This window comes from Nanorana parkeri, unplaced genomic scaffold, assembly GCF_000935625.1.
Source record: "Nanorana parkeri isolate BGI_ZX_2015 unplaced genomic scaffold, ASM93562v1 scaffold816, whole genome shotgun sequence".
Classification (NCBI taxonomy): domain Eukaryota; kingdom Metazoa; phylum Chordata; class Amphibia; order Anura; family Dicroglossidae; genus Nanorana; species Nanorana parkeri.
In genome coordinates, this window is record NW_017307084.1 from 664230 (window position 1) to 688387 (window position 24158).

General features: G+C 39.6%; 1 protein-coding gene across 2 annotated transcripts in view; it reads right to left on the minus strand.

Annotated features, from left to right (window-relative positions):
- The window catches only part of PTPRK (protein tyrosine phosphatase, receptor type K), a 389585-nt gene that overhangs the window by 305378 nt on the left and 60049 nt on the right, over nucleotides 1-24158 (minus strand). For both annotated transcript variants that reach the window (XM_018565135.1, XM_018565134.1), the window contains exon 2: nucleotides 17411-17533. In XM_018565135.1, the coding sequence (XP_018420637.1) occupies nucleotides 17411-17533 (123 nt within the window). The remainder of the gene's footprint in view (nucleotides 1-17410; nucleotides 17534-24158) is intronic.

Genomic DNA, 24158 nt, shown 5'->3' on the forward strand with positions numbered 1-24158 from the left:
ATGGGTTGGTGAATTTTGGGTATAGGACTTCAATTTTTTTTAAAGCTCATCATGCATTCTGGTCCACATGGATAATCAATTTAAACTAACATGTCTTTTTTCTGTGGTGCTTAGGTGACCAGCCAGATTAATGCTCGACCTGTAATAAAAAGGATGACCTAACAGCTGAATATTAAAGTTACCTAAAGCCAATGTTTTTAAGTTTTTGCAAATCATGGTAAAGATTTTAAGCACCTCTCAGATTTTTAAAGCTGCGGTTTTATACCGAAGTGCTGCCGCAAAAGTCTGAACAATGCACATTTAAGGGCATTATTTTTTACGTTTAGAGTGGTTCTGCACGTATTCGCTCGGCCAAATAGACACAGACAACTGCTCCTGTGTGAATGGAGCCTAATGGCAAAACTTTTTTGTTTGTTTGGATAGACAGGCGAGGGGATAGAACCACTGTCAGGTTGTTATTGCGGTGTTCCCCATTAGGTAGATTCACTTTCAATTGTCCTGAACACGGTCACCCAGAATGAAAAGGGAGGACACACCCAAAATATTGATTTGCCACAAAAACAGAAATAGGAGGAGAAATCTTCCAATGGAGACACAAAAAACAGGAATAGGAGGAGAAATCTTCCAATGGAGACACTTGTTCCAGTAACGTCTAAGATAGCATTTCCCTTACACTGCAAATTTATCTCACTTCCTGTTGAATTTACATGACAGGAAGTGAAGAAAAATCTCCCTACTGAGATGCAAAATCGAAAGAACTGAGCGGATAGATAGACAAATGATCCTGGGTGACCTAGCAGCGTATTAAGGAATCACAGTAAATTTTCAGTTGCATTTTGAGAAGCATTTGAAAACATGTCCTACAAGTGGCAGAAACTATAACCCAGGGGTGCCATGTCACTAACTTGCCTCAAAAGAAAAGAAACTCTGGGTTGGATTGATGAGCTCCCCAACAGAATGAAAGGATGATCCAGACCTCCAGGTAGTGAAGACATACACCAGAATCCTAATAGGAGAGGGCTATTAAAGCACAGACTATCAACACTAGATCATTGCATTTTTGGCTTATCTTCTAAAAATGCTAATTTATTTATTACTGGTATTTATATAGAGCTGACAATTTACGAAGCACATACACATCGGTCCCTGCCTTCAAGTAGCTTACAATCCAAGAGCCTCATCTCACATGCATACATTTGAGGGCCAATTTAGACAGGAGCCCATTAACCTACCAGCATGTCTTTGAAGTTTGGGAGGAAACCGGAGTAGCTAGAAGAAACCCACGCAAGCAGAGGGAGAGCAGGCAATATTCACCCAGCTATGTCTATCATTGGCCAAACCGAACCTTTATGTCGACGTATGTCATTATAAAATAGAAGTTTTCTCTCCAACTACTGTGCGGCTTGCAAGGCCATTGGGGTGATGTTGTCTCCAATACTGTGCGAGTCAATAGCCTTGACAAATATGCAGGTTAGAAAACTTAGAAGTCCATACCTGCATGCTTACAGTGGCAAAGTATTGGATAAATAAGGTCAATATGACAGGCACCTAGCATGTTGAAAAATGCTAGCTGCCATATCTCTTATGACACAGTTTCTTTTAAGAATTTTGCCACAGCAGTAGAGACTATTCTTTTCCCCTCAGTACTCATTGAAACGTATATCATTAATATCCATAAAAAAAGGCTGTATTAAAGGAAAACTAGGTTTTATTCAACTAAATAAGTTAGTATACACTATGTATCATATTGCAAATATTCATATTTTAGTTTTATGACAAAGTCTTAAAAAGATAATTTCAGCATTTGGTCACCAAGGAGTAACTATAGTGTGAACAGCCATTGTACTTTGTAGTTTTAAAATCCCAGCTCAAGTTGATTTGATGTGATAATGCAGTGTCTTCACATTGGGCCATGAAAATACTAGATCTGGCCAGGACAATAGCTGGCTTATAGGTATTATACACCAGGCCAGAGTTGGGAAAGACAGTTCATTTTAAATGTGTATGTATATCTTAAAGCTGAATATAAAAAAAAATGTGTGATAAATATAAACATGTCAGTTTTGTAAAATGTCAACTCATCTCTGAGCACAGATCAAAAATGTATCCTGAATGCTGATTTGTTGCGATTTCATAATATTCTCAGACCGCTGCATAATTAAACTGGATGTGTTCAGATCTTGAGACAGTTTGACATCATGAACAGATATCTTTACCACAAGTATGTCTGAATGCCAAGGAAAATGGTGAGAAATAAATGCATGGAACTGTACAGCCTGCCTGGCTTCTATTCCCCAGCTATAGGTCACCTTTCTTTCTTAAAAGGGCATCAGCCAGAATGCTGGTGTTAAAGAAGCTTTGAATAATTTCATATCAAGCACCTTACTTACTCCTGCTCTTTTTTGCTGTTCTTCTGTACATGCATGGCTGAACATTTTGTACTTTTCAGATTTTCATTTCCTTGCCCATGTGTCAGCTCAATAACATCATTACTATAGCCTATCCAAAATTTCTTTTCAATTTTTATTTTTTGCTGGTTTCACTAGATTCTTTTCTCCGTGCCCTTTTCCTTCCCTAGTTCAGCCCACCAGCACAAAACTAACTTTGCTTCACTGCAAATATTAAAAATGTTTCTCAGAGGCATTTATACAAGATTAGAAGCTGCACAAAATACACAGCTAAGGATTCTATTGGCTGAACTCAGCAGATTTTCCTTAAGGCTTGACACCCCTCATTTTACACTGTTTTTTTTGTTTTACACAAATTCAGACACCAAGCTTAAAGGGGACCTATGCTTAAATCATTATCCTAAGAAATTTTTACAATCTTGCTCTTTTAAAAACTAAAAAGAAAATAGCAAGAGCATCAGTCACTGTTAGTACTGCAGGGGCTTGGAGGACTAGAGAGCCAATTAGGAACAGCATGGGTCATATGACCAGCCCCCGGAGCAGCTCAGAATTTCTTTTAACAGATAATTATTTGAAACAATCAGCTTAAAGCATCCGCGCAAATGGATATACAGACAAATAATGTTGCTCTTACAGACCACTAGCAAAAATGACCCCTTCTGTAAAAAAACTAAAATAAATTGTGATAAATAGTGGTGTGGAGTATATAATGTACAGCACAGGGTACAAACTAGAACATTATGGGGTATATAATGTACAACACAGTATAGAGAGTGCAGTGATATAGAGAATATAATGCACATCATAGTAAAAATTGGAAATAGTATCATTTGGCACAGGTAGTATGCGGATCTAGCACAGCAGTGCCTAAAATAGGAAAGGGAAATGATAACAATCATAAATAAAATTCAAAAAAGAAAACTAATGCAGTCACTACCTGTGTTGGTAAGCTGCAAAATATTACATTTGTTTTCTTGGGTTTAGAGCCATTTTAAAAAGGAGGCTTAGTTCAGGGATAACATTCAGCTTTAGGGAATTAAGTGCTTTAGGGGAGGGTGTAAGAATTAGGACATTATAGGGGAGGGGGTCAAAAGTACTGGAAGGGGGACTGATAAGAGGGCGTGCTTCAGTACCAACTACACTTTTAAAATCCAGTACATGAACACTTCCAGGTAGTGTGGGAGTTTGCTAAATCCAGCCCTAAAAGGGTTGCTTCACCAACCACAGAATTTGTAGGAGATTGGAAGGAAAGGTTCAGCACTGGTAGAAAACATCTGCATGTCTAGAGCAGCCCAGCAGTACCTGTAGCTGGGGGTGTTCAGATACCAAGTACCATATTTGGTACAAGTACATGTACAGACACTTTTCCAGCTGCAAGACTAGACGAGAGAAAAAACTTGAAAGGTTAGGAGGCAGCTGTCATTTTTAACCTCTTGCCGTCCGCCCGTAGTAAAAAAACGGACGGACGGCACTGCAGCATCTGCGGGTTGCCGTCTCCAGACGGCAATTTTTTTCTGCTCGCGCGCGCCCCCTAGCGGGCACGCACGGGCAGAAAAGACCCGTCCAATGCGAACACCCGGTAACGGTGCTCCTGGGACTTGTGCACCCCTGCATGATTTTTTTTTTGTTTTCATAAAGGGATGAACTGATACATTGTCAAATACAAGTACTGATACTTGTGCAAGTACTCACAGATACAAGTACTGATACATTTTTGTTTGTCATGTGACAGTTTTTCTAAAACAATACAGACTTATGATTTCAGGACAGTGGTGGAGCGCCAGAGCTAGATCCCAGCTGCAACTGTTGCAACCCTGGCACTTCTTGTGAAAATGTCAAGTATCAGCACTGGTATCTAAACATCCCTACCTGTAGCAGTGTTTTGTTTTTTCTTATTTTAGATATGCAGTCTCTTTAACCACTGTATTGTTCATTTTTGCTGCACGTTTTAAAACATAGGGGTGGTGGACCTGCATGTCAGCAGTGCTGTTTGTAATTGGCACTTCAGAAAACACAAACTGGTGGCCAGAGAGCCTGTAAATGGCGGTGATCTGAGCAGTCATTGAATGGTACCCTGTGTTTATTGTAATTACCAATTACGGCAATCACAAATGTAAAGACTCTAGTGTTTACATTTAAGAGCCCTCCTCTTACCCTCACAACAGAGGAAGGGGAGGAAGGAAATATCAGTGAAGTTTTAATGAATGAAGCAATGAGCAGCAGATTCATTGGAAGGAATTTTAAAGGACTAAATTATGTTTTTTAATCCTTTCAACCCACTTCTCTCCTGTGCATCTCATCGCCATCCTGTCTCTCTGTGACCTGTGTATTAACTCTTAACCTGAACATTAACCCCTTCATCTCCTCCCTGTATTTAGTGCACCATTAACAGGCTTTATATTTTAACCACCTCAAAGTGTGCATGTTTCTTCATCTCCAAGAAAATTGTGGCACAAAATGAGATCACCTTGGGGTGTCTACCTTCCAAAAAAGGGGGTAATTTGGGGGGGGGATGCCAATTCTGGCATATTTATTTGCCGTTTTATAAAAGAAAGGGAAACTTAAAAAAAAAAAGTAATCTTTTTTCCTTTATATTTGAAAAAAAATGTAAAAAAGAAAAAAAAAAGAAGTTACTAAAAACGACCCCAAAAGAAATCTTGATCTGGAAAATATATTTAAAATCCTTTTGGAAAGAATGCTGCATGACCAAGTTATTGTCGGTAAAAATATCACAGCACTGAAAACTATAAATTGGCCTGGTAATGAAGGGAATTACAGGCTTGTACTCAAGTGGTTCAGAAATACAAGGGGGTCCGTTCACTACCCATAGCCTGCTGACCCAACAGTGAAGGATCAGGAATATATTGATCTTTGCTCTCTACACCTGTCATCATATTCCCTCTAAGTTCATGTCGATAAAGCAGACCCCGATTAGCTCCTAGTGCTGATCCTTCCTCTCCCAGTCTGAGTGCTGTTGTGAAGGTGGTGACAGAAGGTACTATCCAGACTGATATAGGCAGCTATGCTAGTTGTATGTAAAAAATATATGAAAAATATTTTTTTTTTAAAAGGAACACAACTGCATTTTCTTTAAAATGCAGCTTTAACGGTCACCGTGCACATACAATCTTTGTACAATCAACTTTAGATTTCCCAAAACTATGTAATAGGAGGAACTTCCTAAACTATCACGCAGGCCCTCACACTACATATGGTAGTTGTAGGTAGATCTAAAGGTCCCCACACACCTTACGATAATCGTACGATAATCGCGGGAAATCCCAAGATCGTACGATTATCGTAAGATTTGTGGAAGCCATGTGAACTCTACTACTGTAAGGTCGCACGACTTTAAACTTACAAACATGTTTGCAAACCCGCCGAGCATCATACGATGTTCGGCGTGTGTGTAGCATGTTCGTAAGATAAATGCTGGACGGGCCGGTGTGCGCAAGCGCACACTGCCGTTCGGCATTGTGGTCATCGGAAGCCCGCCCCTCGGGGGGCGTGGCTTGCGATCATCGCAAGTACGATCTGCCTATGCAAGATAGGCAGATCGTACGTTTTTTTAAGTACCTTACAACCATCGCAAGACAAAAGTCTTGCAAGGTTGTAAGGTGTGTGCCCAGCCTAAAGGAAATTGCACATTCAGATTTCAACATGTGTGGTGACTTTCATGGTTCTGTGTAGGGATGCACTGATAGCAGTTCAGATACCAGTGCCGATACCAAGTACAATACTTAGTATCTGTGCATCCCTAGTTCTGTGGTGGTCTTCTATATCAGTTTAAAAAAACAAAAACATAACACAAGGTAAGAAAAGCCACCACTTGTTTTGACAATCAGAAACATGCCATATGGAAAGTTAGGCCTTAGTGAGCACAATGCAGAAAATCCAACTCAAACGTACATCACCTGGAGATATGCCATCACTTTCAGATAACAGAGGAAAATAGGTGCATTGTGCTAAACTGGAGCTTTCTACCTAACCTTTAACTTTCAGTCCATGTAATCCTTACAAACTGCATCATCGTTCTATACCGAAAACTGCAGGTGTACCTATTGCAGACGCTTTGTGCTATGAACAGCTTAACAGCCCACTTTAGGAGGGAACATTTTTCCAGCCATTTAATGATGTGCTATTATTGACCTTTTGTGCTGTCACACTGCATCAGCACCACAGGCGTGAACACTTCTACACTTTAGTGTGCCTGTCAGAACAGGGCAGTTCTAGCATTTTAACTCATCATCACCTAGCCAAAAATGAAAACAGGTGTCCTTATCCCCGACTTCAGGGATACGCCACAAATAAAAAGGTCTTATAATATATATTTATAAACAAAAATAAAACAGATCACAATAATATTTACAGAGCCTCAAACAATCAGCATTTAAACATTAGTACAACAGGATTTTTAAGGATAAGCAGCAAGGAATGGTTAGCTCATAGCTGTTAACACTGCAGAAAACCAGATATGATGTGAGAAAGATGATTCATCTTCCTTAATTTCTATAAGTGTCATAATGACTTTTCTAATAGAAAACCTGGATTAATTGGCCATAAAAGGGAAGCCATAAAAGTGACAAATGTTTTAGTCAGATATCAGTGCTGTGGTTAAAATCAGAGGCATTATATATTCAATATCTTAATCAAACTTTAAAGCTGAATCTCAGGATAAGCAATCCTTGTCTATATACAAGAGGCATGTGTATTCTTATTTGAATCATGGTGTGCTTTGTGCATTTCTTCCAGATCTGTGCAGTAATCCACTATGAAACATTTGCCTCTGTGCAGGAGCTTTCTGTAATAAAGACCAGCTACCGCTACCGTTTCTTCTTCTGCAGAGTGACTGGTCTTGTATCCTCCTCTCCTGTAGTTTTCTGCAGGCAGCCTGTAGCAGGTGGGCCTACTTGGCCCCTCCCACAGCTCTGTGTGAAGGCTATATGCAGCACAGTGATGATGTCATTGTAAAGACATTTGGGTTTGCATAAGCATTTGGTGCACACAAAGTGGATTTCTATCCTTTGCGGATATTGAGGAACATCCAAGCAAATACCGGCGCCGCCGGTTACGAGAGGATGGCCAATTAGGACGTTTTAGTGGAAACACAGATGAGGCAGCTCCCACCGGTCAAAATGACCTCCGATCTGGGAAATACAAAGAAAAACAGAGCGCCTCCATCGTGTAAAAGATCATTTATTCAAACGGCAACACAGCTGAAAATGTACTCACAAGAAGGATCGATCAATAAAAGCATGTAAGATGATGCAATGGGAATCACTGGCAGCGGGAGTCTCACAGAATGAAACCGATCAAACGTCCTCTGCCCCTGTGAGTTCGAACGGTCTACGCGTTTCAGGGGCACGCCCCCTTCATCAGAACCTGAATGAACTCTTCAATATCCTGCTCTATTTAAATTAATCGTTAACCAATCACTGGGAAAGGTAACGTGGCAGTGTCAGACCAATTGCGGGTATTTTCACTATGCGCTCTCACCTGTCTGACGGGAAAACCGCCGTTACTGATAAGTAAAAACATTGGCATTATAGTTAAAATTATTGTATGATAATTCCTAAAATGAATTGATGGCAGTATATGTATATAAAAAAGGATCATGTGATTAAGGAAATTTAAAAGAATTTTAAAAGATTTTTAGAAGGATAACATTTCGTGAATCTAATGGGAGCGGCTCTTAATAATTAATTAATAATAAAGATTATTAAGAGCCGCTCCCATTAGATTCACGGATCTCCCGATCTAGAGAAATGTTATCCTTCTAAAAATCTTTTAAAATTCTTTTAAATTTCCTTAAATCACATGATCCTTTTTTATATACATATACTGCCATCAATTCATTTTAGGAATTATCATACAATAATTTTAACTATAATGCCAATGTTTTTACTTATCAGTAACGGCGGTTTTCCCGTCAGACAGGTGAGAGCGCATAGTGAAAATACCCGCAATTGGTCTGACACTGCCACGTTACCTTTCCCAGTGATTGGTTAACGATTAATTTAAATAGAGCAGGATATTGAAGAGTTCATTCAGGTTCTGATGAAGGGGGCGTGCCCCTGAAACGCGTAGACCGTTCGAACTCACAGGGGCAGAGGACGTTTGATCGGTTTCATTCTGTGAGACTCCCGCTGCCAGTGATTCCCATTGCATCATCTTACATGCTTTTATTGATCGATCCTTCTTGCGAGTACATTTTCAGCTGTGTTGCCGTTTGAATAAATGATCTTTTACACGATGGAGGTGCTCTGTTTTTCTTTGTATTTCCCATATTGAGGAACAGGTTTAAGTAAAACTCTTGTGCCCAGAATTAAGCTGAAGACTGGTCAGATAAAATGAAATACAATGTAATCTATAATTCTCACAACAGCGCCAGTGTATCCTGATCAACTTTTACGGCCTTTAAAACGTACCCAAAGCCAAGCCTTTTTTTCTCCCCTGTGGTTAGCAGTTAGAACCCGTCAGGTTTGTATTGCTGTCCATGTCCCCATCAGGAATGTTAAAGTCCATTTGTCCTGGTGACCACTGTCACAGGGAATGTAAGTGAGGGCAAATCTAAAATTCACGTGTTACCAAAGCAGGAATAGAGGGGATTGTCTACCAAAGGGGATATTTGTTTCAGTGTCAACTTAGTGTGAAAACAGTTTTAGAAAATGTCAAATGATGCTTTACACAAAATACACAATAGTGCTGAAATTGATGCAGGGCGTAAAACGGCTTTCCATTTTATCATTAGTGTTAACGAAAATGCTCTGCATGAAAGAAAAAAAATGACCTTATTTTTTTTGTTCAAGAGCGGCTAACAAAACAGCAGGATTAATCAGAGAGACTCTAAAACTTACATATTGTGAATTTAAATAAAAGGGTGCCTAAAGAGAGCTACTGATCATCACTTAGGGAAATACTGCAAGAAAGGCATAACTCGTCTGCTAGAAGTATCTAAAGACTTCTCCTCACACTGACCTCAATAGAAAGAGTGTTACCTAAACTCCAAAACTGCACTTGAGACGATTGACAATTTAGAAGGTAACACTGCACTGGTGCCAATAAAATGTTAATGCATTGAGCAACTGTAGTACCAGCAGAACAACAATGTACTAGCTAGTTACTAAAATAGTTTTGTTACATAAAAAGAAAAAAATACAATACTCAAACATGCACATGTAAGCTCTTGTGTAATATCTGTACATTACCATTGCAGTAGAAAAATAAACATATCTGTTAATTACATTTCTCTATGCAGAACGTTAGTTTTAATAAGCCTAATGCGGAGCATACGCAGGACATTTTCAAAGATATCCATCAGCGTTCACCAGCAGACAGACTGGACATCACAGGGGTAGGTTAACTCTGAGGTGACCCTTTACATATGCAAACAGTAGCTGCCACCATGTGTTTTAGTGGTAACACATACTTTCTACAGAGTCTGCTGTCAAAGTCTGCCTTTGTCTAAGGGAATAATGTAAAGCACTATCATTTACCTGATACCCGCTCCCTCAGTGCTCTGTGTTCATCTCTAGCCTCTCGTGAACTGTGCTTTGGCATTCTCGCATATAATGTAGGGCTGTAGACCCTGCATTAAATATGATGCCAACATGTTTCGGACTGCTGGAGTGGAGGAGAGAGAGCAGGTGGTCATGTTTTTGTTTTATTTTTTGGGGAGATGGGCTTTACCCCCCTTTCGCCGCCACAGCCGTTTTTACATTTGCTACACACGTTATTATGCACATTTTAGGCATAAGGTTTTCCTATCTCTTTCCCTGCCTTATGGCACGGCCTTCGGGCCCCTGTAAACAGACTCCTGTTGGCTATAGTGGCCAGATTGCTTCCAGAGTGTAATAGACCCCTAATGTCACCCTAAAAAGTACCTGTAATTTCCAATGTGCTATCACATAGTGGGTTTGTTCAAGCTATATTTTTTTTTCCTATTGAACTTTGCATACAGGCCCCCTATATGAGAGCACATTGGAGGCCATAGGTTCTCTTTGAGACATTAGGGGTCTTATTGTTATTATTATTATTATTATTATTATTATACAGGATTTATATACTGTATTTTTCCATGTATAAGACTATACTTTTTCATAAAAATATTTACCTCAAAATGGAGGGGCATCTTATACATGGGGGGCCGAGAGGAGAACTGCGTTTGCAAAACTGCCGATACCTCTGCAAACTAGCCTCACAAGTGAAACTTCCGATTGCAGAGACACACTAACAGGTTTCCTCCAATCATGAGCCTTATGTACCCGACATCAGCTGATGCTGCGGAGAGCCTGTAGCCAGTGCCCAGATGCAACAGGGAGTGGTAATGTCGGAGCATTCTGAGCCCATAAAATGTCAGAAAACAAAAAAAATCCCGGTAAATACCAGGAAGTGGCTGTCTTACTCTGCAAAATTTAAACTGGATGTAATCAGTTATGCAAAAGAGCATGGAAAATATTGATTTCTGAATTTTGGGTAAGAAAAGTGGGGGGCGTCCTATACAATTTGTGCAGCGCTTTACAAAATAGTGGAGACAGTACAGTTACAATACAAGTTACAATACAATATAGTTTCAGAATAGGGTTGCGAGGGCCCTGCTCATGAGAGCTTACAATCTAGTAGTATGGCCCCCAAAAATGGTCTGGTCGCCTGAGGTTTGAAAAGGAGAGCAGGGCCTGGCAGTGAAAGGGTTAAATGAGGTGGGGTAGGCAGGAGGTTAGGGAGTTTAGAACTTTAGATTGCAAAGAAATATGTAAATGGCTTTCATCAATAATTTCTGCCAACTATTTATATCCCTCCTTGTCTTCTGTAGTGTTTTTAACAGTCATTTTAATGTACCCTGGTACTCCATATATTCAAGTTCAATGTCTAATAAAAAGGATACCAAATTCCTAATGAAAGGGTTTAAGCGTTTCAAAAAGCACTCTAAATGAAATCTTTGGCTAAGATGCAGAGTACTGATCATCACTCTTACCAAGTAATCAATAGGAGTCAACTGAGAAATGTAAAGCTCAAGAGTGCTTAGGTTTTAGCTGCAGCCAAAAGGCATAACAACTCTTCAGAGTAAAGAGATCACTAATACAATTATTCACCTTAAAAGCATACATACTTCCTATACCTACATATACTAGTTTTTGTGTGTGACAGAAAAGCGCTAACACAATACAAAATTAATTATGTTTTAATGTGGCAACATTTTTTTTTTCACTTTTGGGATAGAGTAGTAAAGTGTTAAAAACCCTGTTTCTACCATTTGGGAGATTTCCCACTGCTTCCTGTCCTGGTGGCACAGCAGGAAGCGAGAGGCAATCCCTACAAAACAAGGGGCATTTCTCTCAGACATTTGTCACCAAACAAGTGTCCCCCATTGGAAGATTTTTCCTATATTATTGTTTGGGTGACAAATTAAACCAATGCAGAAGGTTTTTTTTTCTTAAAGTGATATTAAAGTCAAACTTTAAGCCTTTTCAAAGGCTGATAAATCGCTTACAATGGATGCTCTCCTTGATGTTTTAATTATAGTTTCCTATAGAATCACCTGGTCCTCTGAGCACTGGTCCTGGCATCCTGTTTTAGGGTGGCTGCTTTCTCTTATAGGGTCCAATGAAGCCACCCGAGTGTGTGCTAGTAAGCTGTGTGCATCTCTACAAACGCAACACAGCAAGGCAAGACACTTCACTGGATTCCTGCTCCTCTCTCCTCCCTTTTCCAAGCCAGTAGATTGACATCTGCTGGAGATTGGTCTGTCCCTTGGGATCTTGCTCTGGACAGGAGGTTCAGGGAAGCTGAGCGAGTTGGAATAAGTGGTTTAAAAACATAACTAAGGGCTCGGGGAAAAATGTAAAAAATACTTCGGTCTGGATTCAGGATTGAAAAAAAAAAAGGTTGAGACTGAGTTTAATATTAAAAAAGTTTATGTCCAGCCTCTTGCTCTATGTCATCAGGACATATAGATGTGGAGCATCTCCTTCACAATTTTGTGGAATGTTCTTTTTTTGTTGATGTTTACCTGTTTACGAATTTATTGGATATCGGTGAATATTCTTATTGGTAATTATGACATATGAAGTATCAAGGTGTGTTGTGCAACATGCCCAGGTGTACACTGAAATAGGTTTCATTGAGGGCTTTTTTGGGCATTGTATATAAATGTTTTCATATTGCTCGTTCGGGATCTTTTGCATACCCGTTACTTAGAGTCCTAGTTTTCAACTTTCAGCTATATTAAATAGAATGGGGTATCATGCAATATATTTTCTTTCATATTTATACATTCATTTGTATTACCGATTACTGGTCATGATCTATCACAGCCTTTGTCAACCCAGGTGCCATGGCACACTGCGGTGCCTTTCGGCTTCCTCAGGGGTGCCTCAAAATGTTTACATAAGTCATGCCACTGATGTGAAAAGGGCTCCTGATGTGAAAGAGCAGAGGGCTCTGATTCGAAGGTGGCTCCTAGTGTGAGAGGGAGTGACTCAGATGTGTGGTTTGGAGTTACCACTTAAACTCCATACCAGACACCTATCTTGGAGGGACCACATGTAATGTTTTACATATATGTTTTTTTCACATTTTAGACTGGGTTGCCTCAAGATTTGCATACTTTTAACCCCTTCGTGACGGGAGACGTACACTGTACGTCCAGCCACAAAGGGACGAAATGACTTGTCACGTACACTGTACGTGACGAGTTATTTGCTGCTTTAGAGGGCTGTTAACCGCTGAAACGTTTTTTTTCTCTTTTTTTATATTTTATTTGTCCTAAGTGAGGCGTTAGACACACGTGATATAAATATGTAGCACTATCTGTCCCCAAAAAACAATATATAATATGTGTGGGTGCACTTTGTAAGAAAGTATATTACTGACGTGGAAGAATCACACAGCAAAAATGTCAAAAGTGCGTCAGTCATTTACAAACAGAAACTAAAAACAAGCTCAGTCATGAAGGGGTTAAAGGGTGCTTTAACCTTAACAAAGTTCAGAAACACTGATCGGGTGGCTTATATGACTACGTGATTTTGGTTACTATCCATCATTACAGATTTTGACTACTTTCCTTGTCAAGCTAATCTCAGGCAGCACCAAGTGTGGTAAACGGTTATGTTTTACGTTTAGTTTCCACTAATGTAGAAGTAGGCTTAAGGGAATCAGGACTTCACAGTGCTTTGGCAAATTAGCAGCTATTTTATTTTTTAAAAACCCTCTCCCGGGGCCAGGCTGTTGAAGTGGAGAAAAGAGGTGCCTGTGTGACAATTGGTGAAGTTGGGTCGCAATTTGAGTGAAAATTGCGCCAGCGATGATTATGAGCCATACTGATTTCAAGTTTGGGCACCTCACGTTCAGCTCCTTTGTACAGCATATTTTAAAAGACTTTAGTCTCATCAGAGCAAAATGGTGTTTGATATATGCATTAAATTCTAATTTGGATGCATACATCATGGCTAAAGCTAAATGGTAACAGTTACATTAAAACTCAAATGCAATTTCTTCAATGCCGATGTGACAATGCAACTTCAAAGCTCAACTCCGTGCACAAAAACATATTTAAAAATCTTCAATAGTCACAAAGGATATAAATATTTTTGTGTACCAAATGCCTTTGCAAACCCAACTATTATCTTGTAGAAAGTAGCAGTAGCAAATGTTCCTCAAGTAAAAGATCACCCTTTAGACATGTATTCAAATACAGCTTAGTAATTGTAAAATAAACTGCGACATTCTACTCTACAGTCCTAGATAGAACTGTACTGTTATTCTTTTTTATTTTGCCAAAAGCAAGCTTTTTCTAAGTAGCATTGACCTCAATCATATGATTAATTACATAATACTACATTAATTGAAAAAATTAGTTGTTCATTTTCCCTGAATATCATTCTGTCTTAGAACAGTCGATTAAGCTGTTCATCAAAGGTGAGTAGGCAAGGTCAGCAAGGCTGTACCTCTTCATCTATTCATTACTGATTCTCCATGGTAATTAACAATGCCAACATTTACATAAATCACATTCCCTCTGATTGTACTCCTATACTTTGAGGTGGGGGGGATTCAATCTTGACAATGTTTGATTTTTACTTCACAAGCTGACTCAAAATTGTTAGTTATCCAATGTCACTGGAGACAAAGCATACTTGGGCTAGGATTAGGTGGTTTCCATGGCTGAAGTCACATAAGTGCCAATAAAAGATTAACATCCATAAATAAACCAATACTAAACCCATTGCTACCCACAGTAAAGGCAATTCTACCATCAAAACTGGGGCCATTCTTAGGTACTAGAAATACATCATGCTAAATACGTTTACACACACACACACACACACACACACACACACACACACACACACACAATACATTTTTTTTTCACTTTAGAGAGTGGCTGACCTTTACAAAAAGGTTTATATCAGTCCATTGATGTATTCATTTACAGGGCTGGACAACTTTAGGTTCCATGTAGCTACAAAGCCTAATTTTTATCAGCCTTTGTAGCCATCAGCACACTAGAGCAGTGGAGTGCATCTCCACTTTTGAAATTACATTTGAGAAACCCCCTCTATATGGTTGTTATGCGTTACCATTTACATAGCGTAGTAGCATACCTAAAAATAAGTTTTCAAAAATTATTTCTTATGCTTCCAATTATTTTCCTTAGAGTGGGATTATACGTAAAAAAAAAACTACAGGTGGCGTCTATTGCTTACAAGATGAGGGACAGACTTGGGACAGTTTTTTAAAAAAGTGCATTAATATACAATGCCTTGAGATTTTTAACACATAGTCCTGTACAACTGATAAGGACGCTTTGCCAGAGTACCGACAGGATTAATGATGGTAAACAATAATTCCACAGCTACACCCACCCTACACACACACACACACACACTACATAGAATAGGAGAACTGCTAGTGTGCAGTGTTGAGATAGCCCAATATTAATACATATAGAGCCATTTATTCTAAACTACATAAGTTTTTGGCTTTTTGGGTCATCATTCGGGCAGTGTATGGAAACCATGGCTTCTACGGAGCAGGCTTTAGGACCCAACTAGCAGGTATAAACATTAAGTATATGGTGAGAACTAAAGGAATCAAAAAAGCCCCCCAAGTGAATCAGTGGTTCAGGATGTGCATTCAGCCATTAAATATTAATTTTATGTTTTTCAGATGTGTCGCTTTTTAACCAGTTGACATCCGCGGTGTTAAACCCCCTTCCCATCCAGGCCATTTTTCAGTATTCAGCGCTGCGGTACTTTGACTAACATTTATTCCGTCATGCAGCGCTGTAACATGTGAATTGATTTTACACCTTCCAACTTATGTCTATTTGATAATTCCCCAGCCTAATGTCCCATGTTGAGAATACTTTTATAAACGTATAGAAGAGTCACATCTTAATAAATGTGATCACTATGTCAGCTATGCCATAATGGTTACATTCGGGATAAAGGCTTCAGTAAAAAAAACAAAGTGTGTGTGTGTGTGTGGTGTGTGTGGTGTGTGTGGTGTGGTGTGGTGTGTAAGTGTGTGTGTTCATCTGCCCAAAATAGAAAGAAAAAAAAAGCAGTGTTTTTATTAAAACAGTGTACCAAACTAAAGCCTTGTATATATCCTTAAAAATGTATACAAATTATTTATTTAGGTATGGAAATTAGTAGGGATGTCCCGATACCACTTTTTCAAGACCAAGTACAAGTACTGTCCCTCATGTACTTGCCGATACCAATTACCGATATTTTTTCTTAAAGGGACATGTGACATTTTTTCTAAAACAATACAGACTAATGATTTTAGGGCAGTTTCTCACCAGTGCTGCGTGCATTGGAGGTGGCAGGTTCTCTTTAAGGTGACATTAGGGGACTATTAGACCTTTCCACTTCACTGGATTCACTGAATGTAAATACAGCAGTCAGTGGCTGGGAGCAATAGCCAGCCTGCTATTGGATATTTTAAATTGCAATAGCCAATAGCAGGCTGGCTATTGTACCCGCCCACTGCCTGCTGTCAATCAGCAAAGGAGAGAAAGGAGAGAAATGAAGACAAAGTTCTCAATCAGGTCCTCTCTGCTGATTGACAGCAGGCAATGGGCGGGTACAATAGCCAGCCTGCTATTGGCTATTGCAATTTAAAATATCCAATAGCAGGCTGGATATTGTTACAAGTGTCTATTCCTTTTCCACTTGATGAAACGGTTTGCTTTTGGTGGTATCTCACAGTGTCAGCTGTCTGTGCTCCTTATGTGTTTAATAATGCCCTCACCAGACATACACAGATGTTTTCCCTCTCAATGAAAGAAGAGAAAGTCCGTTCTGTGTGAAGGCAAGATTTACAGCTTCTCTCCTCTCCTCCCCCGTGAGCACACTGAACGGAAATTCAATGAGAGTGAAAACTGCTGTGTAGGTCGGGTGAATGCATTACACATAAGAAGCACGGACATCTCACACTTTGTGATATATTAACAAAAGCAAACCGTTTTACCAAGTTGAAAAGGAGGGGACACGGAGGAGCAGCAGCTAATGTAAAGGGAGAAGAGCCTGTCCACACAACACTTACCACCCACCATGCTGTCACACTTCCGTCCGGAGAGGTCAGAGCGGAGAGGGAGCCTGCCTTTGTTGGAGAGGTATTCCGGGGAGGGGCTATGGGGGTCAATGGCCAAAGCTAGTTTCAAAAAATTAAAGGGCCGGTATCTGATCTATGCATCGGCGCATTTTCAGGACTACAAGTACTCCTGAAAATGCTCTGTATCGGGACATCCCTAGAAATTAGTCAAAATTATTTACATGTTAACTGATGCATGCGGATGCTACTAAACTCTGGCTCTGACCTCTGAACACGAAAGGGTTAAATAGCAAAGTACAAATGAACATGTTCTCATAGCCAGCAAAATGCACTACATCACATCTGGTGTGAACAAACAAAAAAATAAATAGTTGCATGAGTTGTTGGCGGAGGTAATAGTAGTAGAGTATGCACAGTAGGGTCAGCTTAAACCTTCTCACCTTTTGGCATTTCTGTAGGCAGGTAATGGGGTTCTTGTGCACTGACATGATCCCAATCAAAGTCATCATAGAGATCCTGATGATAGTCACAGGCTGCTGGGCCATCATCAAAGGTGCAACCTCCTGAAAAAAAAAATCCATTGAGATATTAATTTTCAGAAATCCTATAAATATATTTAGATAGTCATAAGGTTATAAACAAATACACATACATAATCCTCAGCACTGGACTTGCATATATAGCAATGCATGTGCACAATGGTAATGTGTATTAACTTACATCAGCACAGTTTGTAAGGATCAATGTCCGTTACCTCAACTGGGGTTTATGGAGCAAAAATTTTTATAGAAACATACATTTGTATCAAAATCTGTACTATCAGAACCCAATATCCCTTTTGAGTTACTTTAAAACAAATCTTCATCTTTCCTAATTTTCAGATGCTCATGCACAAGGCATGGAAAATAATGAATCTGGGGAAATTGAATAGAACAATTTAGGGACATTTAACATTCAAAGGGTATCTCTAACCATTTATTTTATGAATACCCAATATTCCGGTCAGTTTTTTAAAATGTTTTTTCTGCCATTTCCTGTCTGGGAGTTTCACTTCCTATCCCAGTGACATATAAAAAAAGAAAGCAAATCTTTTTAAAATTAGTGGCTATTTTAAGGGTGTTTTTTTTACACTTAATTTTACAGATAAAACACTTTAAAACATGCATTAAGAAAAATAAAAGAAAGCAAATTTAAAAAGTTTAAACATTAATTATTAAGCAACAGACCAAGGAGCTGCATTAGAGCCCTTTAATACAGGTAGTCCGATCAGGTCCATTCATCAGTTTTACAGGCACATCTCATCAGAACCCCAATATTAGTCTATAGTCAGCCGTTTCTAAACAGGCATGGGTCCGTTTACATCCGATAACCTCCAACTCTGACCAGGTCTGGAAAACCAACAGAGTTGGCTTTTGGCGGACCTGATCGTAACAGATGTGGGTTAATCAGATGTAAACAGACATGTGCGTTTACATTTGATTCCCAATAGACTGATATGGCGTCTGGTAAAGTGATGGAGGAAAAAAACTGACAAGATGGAGGAATAACTAGACGGACATGGATGTCACAATGGTGACACCTGTTCTGAACTGCTTCCATCAGCAGGAGATCTGTGGAACGTACAGGCGCCGGCCCATGTGAAAGGGCCTTAGGAACAGCTCTAAAAATACAACACAAATAATGCTCTAAAAAGAGCATTCTTTTTAGAATAATCTTTATTTAGGTATACTGACAGGTAGGAAAAAACAGTACATTCACCCACGTTTATGTGGAAGTGAAAATATACTTCACATTACATGTTGCTGAAGGCAAACAATATCATAGGATATGCACAAAACATACTTTTGTTGCGTTGACTGTATTGTTACAATTCTAAGCCTATGATAAAGATTGACAAAATATTCCATAATGAATCTACATTTTCCCTATCTTTTAAGGTTCATAAACCAATAAACAAATAAACAAATGAGCGGAAAACAGTGACCATCTCATTTCCATTTATTTCCCTAATCCCATTCACTTTATCAAACAAAGTCCCTACCGAGGATTTACCCGCATTTACAAAAAGGTGGGATATCAAGGTTTTTTTTTGTTTTTTTTTACAGGATTTATTAGAACTTGGTATCTAATGAAAAAAAAGCATTGCCAACAGATATATTCAGGAATGTTAAATTGTAGGCATTTTTGCACATATTTGTTTACTGTGTTGGGTGACAGCGGCGCTTCACATATTTGAATATTAATGCAGGCTTGCGCAGCTAATTTAAGTTAGCAGCTGTAAAGAGGAATGCCCAGTTTAAGAGTAATCGAACGCTGAAGTTTCTATAGAAAAGTTGTAGGCATTGGTCAATAATGTTGTGCACCACTGGCTAGAAAGGAACTGACCTAAATGCCACATCCCATCAATCCCACATCCCCTCCAACTTTCCGTGGAGACACCCAGATACATCTCCAAGAGTCGGAATGGTGCTCTGCACCATCTAGAGCAAAGCAAGGCAAATTCTGGCCCTCCAGCGTTGGTGAAACTACAAATCCCATTATGCATCTGCATATGGGAGTCATGTCCGTGGATGTCAGAGTCTTGCAATGTCTAATGGGAGAGTATAGTTTACAATAGGTCTCCTGTTTAGAGCTGGTAGAAGATACATGCATCAGCTTTGCTATTTTAGTCTTTTGACTGTCAGTGTGATACTGGGGTGCCTCTCCAATTCCCTGATAAAATGTTTTGTTGCAGTCTAGTTGCAACTCCAGGTCAGGAAGCAATTTATAAAAGAGAATGATAAAGGATTTAGTAGCCAAATCTCTCTGCAGACTGTTTTAAAAGCTGATGTGCCTAGTGTTCTGCGGGGGTCACATAGGCCATTCCTGCCACAGTTGCTAAAGATAAGTCACACTGGGACATTTTGAGCCCTAAATATCAGTCAGCAAGCCACCACAAAACCCAACTAATGGCTGTAGACTTCCTACAGAGGGATTCTTTTTTTTTTCCCCGCTAAACATTGGCCTTCATGAGCCATTGAGCATTTATGTCTTTCTCAATCTACAAACCGATCATCATTCAAGTTAACCTCTGTCAAAAAGACAGAGATACAATAAATTAACTCAATGCTTTTTTTTTATATACATTATTGTGTAAATGGCTAATGTAATGGATTCTGAATGATAATTCCAGACAGACTAATGTTGTTATTAAAAGAACATCAATCCAGAAATGTAATTACAAAATTGCAAACTTGGCATTTACTCAGGTCAGAATACCATGGCTTACATATCACTTCTCTGTTGTATAGAAACAGGACACATTTGTTCAGTTACTTTAGTGGAAATAAACCTTTTCATTGCCAAAGATGCATATTGTCTTTGCTTTCATGTGGCCTTACACTGCAATACATTACTATTTTATTATCGGTCTGTAGAGTACAGCATTGGTTAACATAGGATTTTAAAAAGTATAAATAGTTCCATACACAAAAATTAAAAATAATGTTGGTGTTAATGCAGTCACGTTTGTCAAAAGGGGATTGTTTGCTTCTTATTTTTTTGTATCTCTACTTTGTCACTAACATACAGCAAGCAACTCCCAATCACAAGTTCAAACTCCCATGTTTTCCTGCAGTTTACCCTACTTAGTGGTCTTGCTGTAGCATTTTTGTGTTCTTTGCTGCTCTCCCTTATTTTTTCAAAACAAAATAACCAGTTAGTAATAGCTCTCTTTTATTAAACAGAAAAAAGAATTCATGCTAAAATATGAAGAATCCTTAGTCATGCACAGAATAAAGACTGCTGTAGAAAGACTGTGGCACAGGTTAAAATACAAGTCATCCATATTCATGAATTTAAAGAGCTCCACTGAGCTTTATTTGCATCTAAACTGCCAATAACTCGGGAACATTCGGTGGCTACTTTGCCACACACACAGGGACCATGGGGAACAAAAATAGCCAGCTTCCAGAAGGAAGAACAGTGTGCCAGCACAAATTCAGAGAGGACGTCAGGTTCTACACCCGAGTGATACACAAATAATGTACAGTTTTCTTAATTTAGGTACTTTAAGATTAACTCCTGTGTCACTTTAACAATTCTCTAATGCTCCACATGGCGGCTGTAAACAGGAATGTCTGACTAAAGGTGCCCATACACTTTAGAACCCTCGCAAGACACTAGTCTTGCGAGGGTTGTAAAGTACTTAAAAAAACGTACGCACACCGGCCCGTTCGGCAGTTGTCGAACAAGCAGGCCACTAACTCGCCGAGAATCGTACGATTCCCGGCGGGTTTTCCAGCCTGCTTGTTCGACGGAAGACGTGTGACCATACAGTAGAAACGGTCGCACTCCTTCCATACACTGCACGATTCTCGTACGAGAATCGCGCAGTGTATGGGCACCTTAAGCTAGATGTTCCCGTTTATGGATTGCTCTGGTCTCACAGATCCCAGGAGGCAGCCAAGTTTTACATGCAGATGGACCATAATACAACATATCTATGGGCATCCCTACTTTTAATAAAGGGTTTACATTTGTTTTAACACTTTGTGATGCTCTTTTTCAAGATCTAAGAATGCATAATAAACTGGATTGTAAGTGATTACATGAATACTTATATTTCAAAACTACACAGATTATAGATCATCAACAACAATCCTTAAATTTTTCAAGGCAGCTGTGATGGTATGTTCTATTACAAGGACTTTTCCCGTGAGATAAGTCTGCCAAGTCTATCAGTTTTGATTTTAGACAAACCAGATTGATACCAGGTGTTTTGCATTTCACTCACAGGTCATGCAAGCTTGTAGTATATGAGCATAAAACATTTTTTGCGCCTCAGGGAAAAGAAACATCCCAACACTGGCTAATATCTAAGCATCTTACATCTGTCCATCATATGATTCTTTGCCTTGCTACATTATGGACACGCCTTCAGGGTGAAAATGATCATTTCAGAAATCTGAAGCAACAGTTTTTGCCATGAGAAACTTTCTAACTTGCTCTCACACTGCTATAGTATACAGTGCGTATGCAGCATCAGTTCTCTGGTTGAGTCAGCAGTACAGAAGTGGGTCTTGGTGCGATCAAGCATGATCAAGTACTTAACCTATCTATGGCTAGGCACCCAATGTATTTATCATACAGTACAAATTATACATATTTATATACGACTATATTACCAAGCACAGAAATACAGGCAATTGTGCATATGAAACTGAAGCAGATATGTGTCCGCTATTAGTAAGAGCAGAGTGATGAGTGAAGTGACTTCCCCCTCGCAGCTAACCTAACCTTGTCTGCTTATAAAAGGAGAAGATGACACACAATGGAGACCTGTGCCTGCAAGGCAGTCATTAGCCCTTTTATACATTAAACACCCTCTAGTATATTAACACGAGCTACCAACAGATCACATATTTAATAATAAAACAAGATGGATGCCCTTAATTGTAGTCATGTGAACTAATGCAATTCTACATATTAAAATGTTAAAAACGGTATAAAATATAATTTTTCCTGTCGCATTATCTCAACATTAGATGAAATGTTACAATTATTTCCTTGCTCCAAGTGCCTTTATAGAAATGAATCATACGACTGAATCTTTGTAATTGAAGAGGCCGACTCCCTACCCATCAAAACAAATGTACACATGCATGTAACTGAACACTGGCTTCAAGCCCAGCTACACCCTTCTGCCAAATGTAATATTCCAAGGGCAAAGAATGATCACAACACTGAATATATATTGTTCCCTTATGATTATACTCCAAGTATCTTTTTTTGCCATTCTAATTTATAGGTCCTTGGGAATGCAGTTTTCATTAAAGACTGGCCTGAGTTTCAACAATGGTCCTCCAACACATCATCTCAGGATTCCCACAAACTGCTCTAGTAACTACTGGTCTTGTTATAAAGATTAGAACACCTTAAAAAGGAGATCTATGAGGTGAGTGATTTTCACTCAACCTCATAGTTCGAGCCAACGTGTGACAACGAAATTGTCACACGACGGTTCTATAGATCGGGAAGTGAGCGGGTTAATACCATCGCTCACTTCATGATCATCTCCCAGCAGAGAGCGGTGACTGTCAGTCACCGCTCCCCGCAGGGATTCCAGCCTCCCTCCCACTACGATATTCCAGTGCCGACTAGAGGAAAGGAATATTGCATTGTCACTCACGCAGCTGGGTGGATGTCAACAGCATTGTAGGGATCCATCTGGGCAATGGTGCTCTCAGAATATAGGGATCTGTAGCACCACAACAAATTTGTTGTGTGAGTGACGTCGGTATGTGTGTTAATGTTTGTGCATGTCATATCTACTGAGCCCACCAGTGACAGTCTCATTGTCACAGGTCGGCTAGAACTACGAGGTGAGTGAAAAACACTCACCTCATAGTTCTCCTTTAAAATTAACACCTGTGCAGAGGGAAAAATTCCAGCAATAGTACATTATAGCTGGCGGCATTCTGCATATAATGTACTATTGCTGGGATTTGTAGTCTTCTATAGCTAGTGGTATTCGGCATTGCACCACCCTATAGTGTATTATTGCCGGGATTTGTTGTACTCTATAGCTGGTGGTATTCTGCATTGCACCGTATAATGTATTATTGCTGGGATTTGTAGTCCTCTATACAGCGCAATGCAGAATACCACCAGCTATAGAGGAATACAACAAATCCCAGCAATACATTATACATACAGTGTATATTGCTGGGATTTGTATTCCTCTATAGCTGATGGTGCATTGCGCTGTATATACAGCACAATGTACCATCAGCTATAGAGTAATACATATCCCAGCAATACATTATAGAGCACCATGTGTGGAAAAGTGCAGGCTTACTTGAGCAGTCTTCCAGCAACTTGCTTCTCAGATCGGGCCTGTCCATCAGCGCCTGTCATCCCCCCATACCTGCTCCTCCTTACTTCTTCTCCCCGTGTCGATCCTGGATGTGGGCGGGCAGTGAGCATGAGGCGGGGAGGAGGTGTGGCTGTGGATGCGGGCAGGCGGGTCTGCCAGCAGGGAGCGTGAGGTGGGGAGGAGGTGCGGCGCGCAGCATGTGTGAAGCCGTGAACAGGGCCAACTAATCAGAAGCTGATTAAATCGATGATTGAAAACGTTGACAACTTTTTCAATAATCGATTTAGTCAATTAGTTGTTTCAGCCCTACACGCACACACAAACACTAATTA